The sequence below is a fragment of the Polypterus senegalus genome, chromosome 8, assembly GCF_016835505.1.
Source record: "Polypterus senegalus isolate Bchr_013 chromosome 8, ASM1683550v1, whole genome shotgun sequence".
NCBI lineage: Eukaryota > Metazoa > Chordata > Cladistia > Polypteriformes > Polypteridae > Polypterus > Polypterus senegalus.
This window is the reverse complement of record NC_053161.1, coordinates 116,935,555-116,947,249: the sequence shown is the minus strand read 5'-3', so window position 1 is coordinate 116,947,249 and position 11,695 is coordinate 116,935,555. Positions and strand designations below refer to the sequence as shown.

General features: G+C 39.0%; 1 protein-coding gene across 4 annotated transcripts in view; it reads right to left on the bottom strand.

Annotated features, from left to right (window-relative positions):
* Positions 1-11,695, bottom strand: part of gas2l3 (growth arrest-specific 2 like 3) — a 97,297-nt gene that overhangs the window by 29,631 nt on the left and 55,971 nt on the right. For all 4 annotated transcript variants that reach the window (XM_039761677.1, XM_039761678.1, XM_039761676.1 and 1 more), the window contains exons 3-6: positions 7,139-7,187; positions 4,753-4,930; positions 908-1,026; positions 225-366 (exon numbers count right to left, since the gene is read on the bottom strand). In XM_039761677.1, coding sequence (XP_039617611.1) covers positions 225-366; positions 908-1,026; positions 4,753-4,930; positions 7,139-7,162 — 463 coding nt within the window. In that variant the 5' untranslated portion in view covers positions 7,163-7,187. The remainder of the gene's footprint in view (positions 1-224; positions 367-907; positions 1,027-4,752; positions 4,931-7,138; positions 7,188-11,695) is intronic.

Sequence of the window (11,695 nt, the reverse complement as noted above, 5' to 3'; positions counted from 1 at the left end):
CAGGAATGCACAGGGGCAAAATACTTTAGGAAGTAGCTTTTGTCTTAGTAAGCAATCTATCAGCATAATTCTTAACTAGCTGATTCCAACTCAAAGTTTTAAGATGTGATTCTTTGTTATCCTGTCCAAATATTCAAGCCTTACTTTAACACTTGATAATGAACTCATTACAAAAAGAACTAAAAGAGAATGTAATGTCAAATAATGAGAGAAAAAATTCTCACCCAGACCCTCAGATTCAAAGAGGTAGGTCTCATCTACACCAATATTCCGACACCAGCTAAGAAAGTTTGCAGTGTTGTCACGAGCAAAAAATGATCCTGAAGGAGCACTTTTCTTGAAATAAACCTTTTTCATGGGAAATTGCTGAGGGAAAGAATATTTGCTGTTAAATAATTTATGGAAGATTGAATGCATTACAAAATGAGTCACAATACAACAAATATCCTTCAACTCCTACTCCTTCAATCTTTATATCTTTAGCCAATACACAGGTTATGATATCTTGTGTAACAGTTTTTATTAAGTCAACCACATTGGACAAAATGAAGTACATGTAAACCAAAGGCCCCTTGCATTGTTATTTCATCTAGTACAGATATGAATAAAATAGTGGATTATATTAATTTCTCCATCTGCATACAACTGACATAATGAATGATTGACTTAATTTGTGTTGTATTTGTTAATATCAATTAGTGAAAAGTAGTGTTGTTTTGAATGTTACACATTACTACATTAATAATTTTAAAGCTTAAACTAAGGGCAGTGATAGGTCAAAACAAAACAGGATAAAGAGGAGCTACATTGAGAGAAATTAATTACTTATTCCAAACAAAACACAGTAATGCTGTAAAACCCTGAATTTAACTGCAATCAGAATGGATTGGAAAGAAACAGTTCTTACCTTGACTTTCTCCGGTTTACAGCATTCAGATACTTTTTTCTGTAGGACTCCAATTAACTGACACAGCAAAACTCCATTATCTAGTTCTTTCATGAAGCGATGTGCTTTTACTTCTCGCCCTAAAATACACATGTTAAAATGTTAATCAACATAAAATCAGATTGATATTTGTCAAACCTCATCCAGCAACTCCAAGTGCCAAGTGTTCAGAGTATAGGATTAAGAAGCATGTCAAGCTGGTCAGGTTAAACTTACTTCAGATTTAATGGAGTGAAATATTTTTTCTATCTACATTTCTGGACTTTCATGGATCAAATCTGGAGACCAACTCAGAAGCAGACATAATCATCAACTATATAACACATCTGATAAACTAATTAGCAAGTACACAATTGAGACACAGCATTATATGGCTCAATAAAATGTGGAGCCAGTTTCCAGAGAGTACACTGAAACAAAGATGCTTCATGGATAACGTAAACATTTATCCAAAAACAGTACAATACTCTGTGCATTTTTAATATGGAAGGGAGAAATTCTCCCTTGCGATCAAACATGTCCATCTATGTAGCTGCAGAAAGATTGTGTCATTTTCAGCTGAAAAGATTTTAAATCCCTAACTAGGATATTTACTTAAGTAACATCTGAAGGAATATGATCTAAAGAAACTGTTGGTTCCTTGTAATGACACCATTTAAAGAAGAGACACTAGCAGAACAGTTTTTAAAATGTTCATCACAGGTTAAAAGAATAAGTTCAGTATATTTCAAAGTCAAAAGTTATTTCTTCACAAACAAGATTATATATGCATTTATCATGTAAAATTGTATTCTAAAGCAAGGGTTTTATATACATTTTATGAAATAAATAGCCATTCCCAGCATTTTATAATGTAAGGTATTGAGCATGGATAAATCATTATATCACATATTTCTGGTACTATTTTTTCTCTAAGCAAGGATAACTTTTCTATTCACTTGTAGCAGTAGCCTTCCTATAAGTTTTCAAATAAATACATAAGTAATTCAATACAACAGTAAGCATGTGGCACCAAATTACAGAAGACAACGGATGTTAGAGCTAGAGCACACAGCTGGTCTTCTTTTAAAGTGGCCATATTTAATAATATTGGCATTTTTGTTCAAAAAGTACATGTATAAGAAATTTTATAGGGTGTGTGTGTGTAATCTTAAGATGAGGATCAATGCTGGACAAGTTTCCTGGTTTGAAAAATGGATGTATTCGGTTTTTGGTCTATTGTTTTCCAGGTGACCCATGTCCATTATAAAACATTGGGAGCCTCAAATATAAATGGTGTGTACACATTAAAATGTTGTGTATGCCTGTTTCCACGCTCACATCGAGATGTATAAAAACTTCAGTGCTTCAGTTTCCATCCAAAGGCATGCAGAATAGGGGATTTGGTGATGCTGAACTGATGCTACTAGAGTATTTGCTCGCATTCACCTTGCAATGAGCTGGCGCCCCTTCCTGGGATTGTTCCTGTCTCATGCTCAATGCTTGCTTGGACTGGCATGACCCTGGATGGATAGAATAATTAAACATTGTGACGCATGAGTCACTGTCTTGCACCCAAGAGAAGATGTCGAGTCCAAAGGCATCAAGTAAACCAATCAAAACAGCAACAGTCAGGGTATTTATTCAAACAGGAGCTACCACTTCAATACACACAGACACAGCAACAAAGCAGTGACAGGTCTAGGCAGGTGCCCAGGTTAGAATGTTCTTTGCATCAACAATCAGGTGACAGGCGCATTACACATGCAGTTGCCTCAGTGGTGCCATGAACCTGTGGTTGCCTCTGCGACCGACAAGCAATCCTTAACAGACCCATCAACCATGTTTCAGTGTGTAGCACAGTTGGGGAAGGTCTAAAAAAATCTCACATAAGCTTTGTTCACACCTGTATGGACAAAGTGACCATCTAAGCTGGGCTCAGCCAGATGCGAGAGAACATCTGCATTAGCGTGTGCAAAACCGGGATGGTGGTGAACATCAAAAGCAAATGGCTGCAAGCTAATAAATCACTGAGTGAATTGGGCATTTGTATCCTCCTGTCTGTAAAGCCACTGGAGCAGAGCTTGGTCATTCACCAGGGTAAACTGCCAACTCCATAAGTAGTAGCGGAGGGTCTCCACCGCCCTCTTAATTGCCAAACATTCTTTTTCAATGGTTGAGTAATTATGTTCCCTGGGGTGTAATTTCCTGCTCAGAAATGTGATAGGATGTTCCCATCAAAACACTGAGAGACCACCGCTTCCAAACCAAAAGCACTCATATCCGTCTGTAGAAAGCACTTCTTAGAAAAGTCCAGATTCTGCAGAACCAGGAATGAGCACAAAGCAGATTTCAAGTCTGAGAAGGACCTGTCAGAAGCATCTGTCCATACAATGCTGCGATTCTTTCTGCCCTTTGTCAAATCAGTGAAAGGGGTGGTCCTATGTGCAAAATTCAGAATAAACTTCCTTTAAGTGAGTCCAACTAAAGCATGAATCTGCTTCTGTGTTTTGGGACGTGGATGTGTTGGCACACCCCAATACATGCTGTACATACAAATTTATAAAGTAAGCATTAATGTTCATTTTACACAAATTATAAATGTCCATTAAATATAGCAGAATGATGATGAATGGGGTAGCACTGAAGTGACATGGCAGGACTTTCACTGGTCATCTGGCACTATCAAGGAAAGCTAAACTTTTCTATACTAAAATATAAAATGAAGGCAGATCAGTAATGGTAGGAAACATTTAAAAATTATTTGAACAACAAATGTTATAACATTTGGTAAACATTCTAACATTTTTGTAACTGTTTTATTAGAAGCATTTTAAGGTCAGGGAATACAATAGGGTTCTAGGATTTCAAGCGGGTTTGAAAATGGTATGGTATAGAAATAAAATTTATAAATTCATCTTGCATATAGAGTTAAGACAAATGTCAAATTTCGTGTCTTCTAGTTGCTGGATATGTCCGAGTTCCCAACTATAGTTGCTGATCTTGTCGTAGGACCACGTCAATTAAACGACAAGTAACCAAGTGTCTATCTTTCAGCACAGTCATGCTCCCCTTTTTTCTGTGACTGTCAATAATATACTGCCCGACAAAGCCAGTGCCATACAAAGGGTTAACAGGTTCAGTGAGTTCGGCCGCAATTTTGTGCCTTTTTTTCTTTCCCATTCTGTTGTGGTACTTAAAACATAGGACACTAGACAGAGGAGCTTCTCCTGCACTCGTAATTCCTCGTCACAGCTTTGTATGCATGGTACCTCTGGATCAGCTTTCACTGGTTGTCAGCTCTCAGGTACATATGCCTGCCAATACGTCTGAAGACAAAATCAAACGTTTTACCAAATGAATCACAGAGAAGTTGGACTGAGTTGCTGGGCATGTTACATTATTTGACTGGCTTTGCTGGAGGATGCCACCGACTGTCTCTAACTCGCTGAGAATATGTAAATTAAGGCTATGACAGAAAATTACTGTAAAAGTCATATGATGTTACATGGCCTTTATGGGTGTCACAAACAAAGAAGCACATTAAAAAAGCGTTGTCAAATCTGATAAAAATTCAAAGTTAACATACCATTCTCATTACAATACATTCTGCCAAACTGCCATAGAAAAAATAAAAATGATAGATTTAATTAAACAAAATACCAAAAGAAAGGAGCTTTTTTTAAAAAATAAAGTGCAGCTGCAACTACATTTCAATGCAAAGGTATTCCATTTTATGTAAATACGTCCACCTCCTACTTTTCGTTTCACTAATAAATGACATAAATAGATCTACAAAACATGGTATATGTTGATACAGATCATACCTAACATGCCAGTCAGCCAGATGGCCAAATCCTCCTGCATTGGCACCAAGGTGGCCTCGTGTCGTACTGAAAGCCACTGGTCATACTGGAACACATCTGCCAAACCAGGGCCATGTCTTGGTGTTAATGGACTTCGGGGGCTTAATGCTGGTATATCAAATTTTTCTCCAAACCACACCTAACAGGACAAAACGAAAAAAAAAACAAATACACTAAATAAATAACAAACAAATAAATAAAAACAACAAAACAAATGAAAATAAAAAACACTATTACTTTTAGTCATTCATTACAGCACTACTACCTTCAAAAAAAATAATAAATGCACTATAGTAAATCTTAGTTTTACTTCTACTCCATGAAAGCTGGGTCATTACTTGATTTTCCAAACACCCTTCTACAAAAATTTTGTTTATTTTAAAACACACTCACAAAGCAAGCTAAAATTAGACAGGAGGCACTGTTTAAAAGTTATTCTTAATAAACATGACATTTTCTATCTTGTTAAAAAAAAATAAAAAATAAAAATAGAAAATTATACAGTTGTCACCTATCAAGTAAAGATAAAAATAGTGCCAAGACAGAGGTCTCAAACTTCTATGCCTGACATTTGGATAAGATTTTGTTTTTCCTTTTGTGGCACTGCTATAGTCTTTGTAGAAGTCACTACCAACATTTCTTATGGGACACAACACATTTTTATAGCTTTATAATTTTATTTAGTCCTTAATTTTTTTCATTTATAATCTAGTGGCTAAACGGCAATATTTATTTGTCAGGAAAAACTCCCTAGTTAAGAAAATATGAATGTGGGGCTAGGTTAAACAAAAAGTGTGCACCCAAATTATGCTGCAAGATTTTTTGGTTTAACTGTCTATAGGCGTTTTTACACTCAGTCCATTTGCTTTACTCCAAATCAGGAAATGAGTCATTATTTTGTTGTAATTTTCAGCTAGTTTGGTTGCATGTCATCCTGAAACTTTCAAGCAAACTTAACATATTAACAAACGTTCTGTGTGTGGGTGACCTCTTTCACTGGGCAGAAACAATTTTATCCAGGGAAATGAATGTTATTGAGCAACAGGAAATTTTCTGCAATTACTTGGTTTATTTACCAAACACAGCTCTATGGGCAAAACACCTATTGTCAAATAACTGCAAAAGTATGCGCTACTACATATGGTACAAAAAAAAAAAGTCAAAATTCAGCCATAAAAACTTCTTACGCCCTGATGTTCCTTGGAGGAAGACTCCAGCTCCATCAAATCCACACCTCTGAAAATATCAGTAGGGCCAATCTGCCTCTGAAGTGCCGATCCTTCTCTCTTCTGCAGGGCTGCTCTCTCAAGCTGGCTCACTCTGCTCAGTCACCCAATACTGCTTCCTCATGTTGTATTCCTTGATTTGCTCTCCCCTTTTCTGCTGTGCAGGCACCCTTTATACTGCCTGACGGTGCAAGTGCAATCCTCCACTTACCCTGAGGTGTAAATGAGGCATCTGACTGAACAGCTTGCATTTTCACACAAGTACATACATATTCAGCCAAGCACCCCAATCAACCCTGGAGTGAGCAGCAGAATGTGCACATCCACAAGCTCCAGAAAACGAGTATTTAATTAAAACTGCATTTTGCCACGGACGTCTTATCACACAGTCTAACAAAGCGCCATCCTCCCCCCACCTCCTCTCCCTCCTCAGAAACAAAAATGAGGAAAAAGCAGGCTTCAAAAAAGGGCAAGGTATTTTTCAATCATTTTCACATGGGTGCGAATATAATTTAGTTAATCGTGACATATTCTTCAACTTTAAACTTTGTTTGAATAGGGAGAAGGGAGGAGGCAGGCAAGAGGACAGTGCTTTGTCGGACGGCAGAATGCAGATGCAGTTTTGGTCGGAGGTCAGATTCTATTTTGAAGAGGTAGGAAGGAGGATGGAGTTTTGACGCAGGGAGCATAGAAGTATTTTCAGAGAATGGGTGTCATTTTGAAAGAGGTAGGAGGGAGGATGGAGGCAGATGCCCTAAAATGGACATTGTATGCTTGATACTGCACCAAGACAACTCTTTCCAAATGGTCTTGGTCCAGTTGTTTTGGTCCACACACACCATTGTAATTGTCGTATTCACACCTACCTATGTGAACCAGACTTTTGGGGAAATCATACTAGAAAAATATATACCAGACTAACCAAGTGTGAAAACACGGTCTCCTTTTCAACAAATCTAAAAAGAATTAACCACCAATAATGCAACTTAGCTTGTAATAAAGGCTGTACCAGCACATTAAATCTAGTGCAAGAAAATATACAACCATTGAAATAACTTCTTAGATAAAGATTACCTTAGTATGACCAAATATATGAAAAAAAAAATAAAAAATGAACGTACCTGAATCCCATTTTGAATTGCCATGGGCACTGTTATAAGCAACTTGGATCTATAAACAGATAAAGAAAAGAAAAATGTTGAATTAACCATGTGTTAACAATTTTTTTTTCTTGGATATGAAATTCCATTCTAACTATAACTCATCATTTTAATGCCTGTTAAATAATATATTTCCTTATCTGTTCCAACACATATACAAGTCTTATTAATAAGAGTGATTTCAAAATTCTTAATTACTGTTCATATGCCTGCATTTTGTTTTAATTGAACATATTCATAACTGCAAAATCACTACTAAATGTTCCTTTGTCATTTCCTACTTCCTTCTTGAGTGTTATTATCACAGTAAGAGCCAAACTTAGAAAGTTAATGCTTTACGTTACTCATATTAAGGACTGTTAATTATTTTGTCTGTGGAATCATTTCAACACGTCAAGCTATTGCCAGATTCCCAGGTAGGTAGGTAGATAGGTAGATCTTTGTTGTCATTGTCACTTTTACAAAGGAACAATGAAATTGAAGGTACAGTCGACTCAGTGTGAGGCATAAGAGTTAAAAAGATAAGAAGAGAGAAAATAATAAACTGAATAGTAATAAAAGTACTTTACAAAATATACAAATTTCTCTGGTTAAATGTACAAATTGCACTTGCTGACTTAAGGTCTATATTGCACAGTTTTATTCTGAGTTCAGGGCCATGATTGCTTTTGGATAAAAGCTGTTTTTAAGGCAGTTTGTCCTGGTTTTCATTGCTCAGTATCTCTTGCAAGATGGCAAAAGGTGGTGTAGATTTGTTCCAGAGTGGGGAGTGTACAACCAATTGTTCTCTCCGCTGTCCTGACGACCCTGTGGAGCGCTTTTCTATCTGAGGAAGTGCAGCTGCCGTACCACACACATAGTCTGTACGTGAGCACACTCTCGATGGAACAGTGATAAAAGGCAAGGAGCAGATTTTTGGGGAGATGGTTCTTTCTGAGGATTCTCAGAAAATACAGTCTCTGCTGCGCCTTCTCCAGCAGCTTCTTGGTGTTGGTGCTCCAGGTCAGGTCATCCTTCAGCTCAATGCCCAGAAACCTGAACACCGGGACCCTCTCCACACAGGCCCCGCCAATGATGAGTGGCTGGATGTCAGTTTAGTTTTTTCTAAAGCCAATAACAAGCTCCTTCGTTTTTGTGGTGTTAAGGTGCAGGTTATTGACTCTGCACCACTCTAATAGCCGATCCACCTTGTCCCTTTATTCCATGTTCACCCTTCTTGCCCGAGACGAGTCTGGCCACCGTCATGTCATCCGTGAACTTTATGATCTTGTTGCTATGGTGAGTGGGGACATAGTCATATGTGCAGAGGGTGTAGAGGAGCGGGCTGAGCACACAACCCTGCGGCATCCGGTGTTGAGGCTGAGAGCAGTGGAGGTGTGGGGACCCAGCCTGACCCTCTGGGAGCGACCAGACAGGAAGTCCGGTATCCAACTACAGGTGAGTGATGGAAGTTCCAGATCTGGACACCAGTTGTTGTGGGAGGATGGTGTTAAACACCGAGCTGAAGTCCACAAAGAGCAGTCTGGCGTAACTCCCCAGCTGCTCCAAGTGGGTTAGGGCAGCATGAAGGGCTGTGGCCACAGCATCCTCCGTGGATCTCTTTGCTTTGGATGGATTTTTTCGGCAGCGGAACAATGATGGAGGACTTGAGGCAGGATGGGACAGTGGCCTGGGACAGGGACTGGTTGAAAATCTTAGTGAAGATTCCGGCCAGTTGATTCGCAGAGTCTTTCAGCACCCGACCAGCCATACCATCGGGTCCTGTAGCCTTCCTCGGGTTCACCTTCCTCATCACCCACCTCACCTCACACTCTTCCACCGTGAGTATGTTGCTGTTGTGAACAGGCGGCTGTGATGGAGTGCTGTTGATGTCGCCTCACAGGAGGCAAAGAAGAGTTGCTAGATTTGTAGCCGGTGATGTGCTGGACACCCTGCCACACCTGCCTGGTGTTGTTGCTCCTCAGATGGTCCTCTATCCCTCTTCTGTACGCTGCCTTGGCCTCTCGGATACTGCAGAACTTTGGTAATTTTGGGTAAACGCAGCTACAATCACCTAGTACAAGACACTTCCGTTTACTTGTACACTTGTAACAACCAACTCTGCATGAAAATCAATCCTGAATGTACATTCATTACAGGCAACCTCACCTTCTACTTAAAGAAGCTCTTCAATTAAAAACTCACAAAACATAACTTATTATCCATGGATCTCCAACTTAAATTCATGCTAAAAACTAAAACCGGTCTCACATCTAGAACACTGAAATTATTTTTCAGCTGTTTTCCTTTATAAAATCTACAATGTTAAACTGAGAAACAAGGTTTCCTCAACTGAAATAATTAAATTGATCTCTGCTCACTTTCAGGATTATGAGCTAACCTTGGTCAGTGACTTTAAAAGCTGTCAATACCAATAACAAAATTTCTATGCTGTTTATCACAAAAAATCTATCCACATTATTTTGTTTAATGTCAAGGCAGGGATTTTGAATTAATTTCATCCAAACTAGCATGAGAAACACAGCAAGTTGGATCAAATTATGTTTCCTTGATTAAAAAAACCACCAGGTTAGCCACCTTGTGCTTGTTTTAATTAAAATAGAGTTATATACATTTTAATACACTAGCCAACCCGCACCGCATAATCCAAATGAGGAGGGTTTGAAGATACAACTGTCAGTGAATGAAAAGATTGATATCTGGAGAAAGCAACATACAGTTGTCCGTGACTGAAAACAGGTTTTGGCAGATACAGGCATATCTTTTTGAAAGTTTGGCCTTTGCCTTATTAATTGTCATTGCAAACGCCAATCTCGCAGGAAATTGTCTGCGTGTAAAAGTAAAAGGCAAATTTGAATCTGATGGGGTCAGGGAAATCCAGGGAATAAGGACAGTTTATGAGGTAACAGATGTGATAGTCTTACACTCCAGTACATTGCAGTGAATGCTGGTAACAGAAAGTCTAGTGCCATTACAGAGACGGATCTCCTGAACCATGTGCAAATCCATTCAACACAAACATTTGTCTGCAGCCACACTGATGTGACGTCACCATCCCACTATCCTCTTACTGAAAAACATTTACAAACGCATTTTACACCGGAAGTTCAATGCAACATTTGCTCAAAAACCTTCACGCTCCAGAAATATCTCAAAGCACATTTAAACACACACTCCACTGAACAAAAGCATTCCACACAGGTCTTTCAATGCACTATTTGTTCAAAAACGTTCCGACTGCAGAGATATCTCAACGCTGAATTTCTTTCAGTGTGAACTCGCAAACCCCATGCACAGTCATCGCATTCAGTTTTACACTGCTTTTCAAGAAGATACCGCCATTCCCGTCTAAGAACATAACATTGGCCTATCTACCGCAGGCTCTCTGTAGTGCGTCCGCTCGCGGTCTTGCTTGGCCCGGAGGAGGGTAAGAGTTGGCGGGCGGGGCTCTGTCGAGCATATCTCATGGCCTTAAGAGTTGGCAGGCAGGGCTCTGTGAGTTGGTGGGCATGGCTCTCAGAGGTGCATGTGGACTTTTGCACAGACGAAAGCGACTGAGGCTGTGTTTAGTGAGTTGTTGCGTGCGGGCACATGAGCAGGCAGTGCACATGCCTCTAGAGCGACGCTGGACGTGGGAGGATGGTTACAGTTGGCGTGCGTGGCTCTGTCGTGTGTATCCCATGACATGGTAGGAGGGTTAGAGTTGGTGGCCGGGGCTCTGTCGAGCATATCCCATGGTCTTAGAGTTGGCAGGCGGGGCTCTGTGTGTTGGCGGGCATGGCTCTCTGTCTTGTGTGTGCTTAGTGAATTATATCTATAGATTCTTGTTTATCATCGTGTCAGAGAGTGGCAACATATTGTCTGTTGATCAGACATTCAAGTAAGAGTTTCACTGTACTCCATACACATACTACTGCTACTACTACGGCTAATCGTTTTCTACTTCAAAGCTTCACTTCACCGCACAACTGCTTGAATGCTTGCTTAATTTATGCTCTGACTCTCTGCAACTCTAACTATTTGAGTCAGCAAGACTCCACCAATTGTAATACTTAAGTTAAGGTAGGCATTGTCTCATCTCTCGTTTTCTTGAGATTTTCTTCATAAATTAATTCTCTGAAATGGACCCTGCAATACTACACTTTTTGTAGCACTTCTTCTTACATTTGATTTACCTATATTCACAATCCATTACGCTGACGGCACTTTAACACCAAACACACATTAATAATGGACTGCACCTTTATTGTATTAAATTTCAAGTTTTCATTTTGACAATATATTGTAACCTCTCTTTCTATATGAAGTGCTTTATGATGATGCAAGCTCTTAATTCCACCACACAAAATACTGAATTCACCTAATCCAAAACTTTCCCCCTCCAACTAAAATAGATAACTGGTATGTTTATCAGTTACAAAAAGTATAATAAAGTTAAAGTTCCAGAATGTGTAAAACCAAATTGAACAGTAGATGAAGCATCACAAAAAACTTTTAACACAGTATTTGCAAACTGAT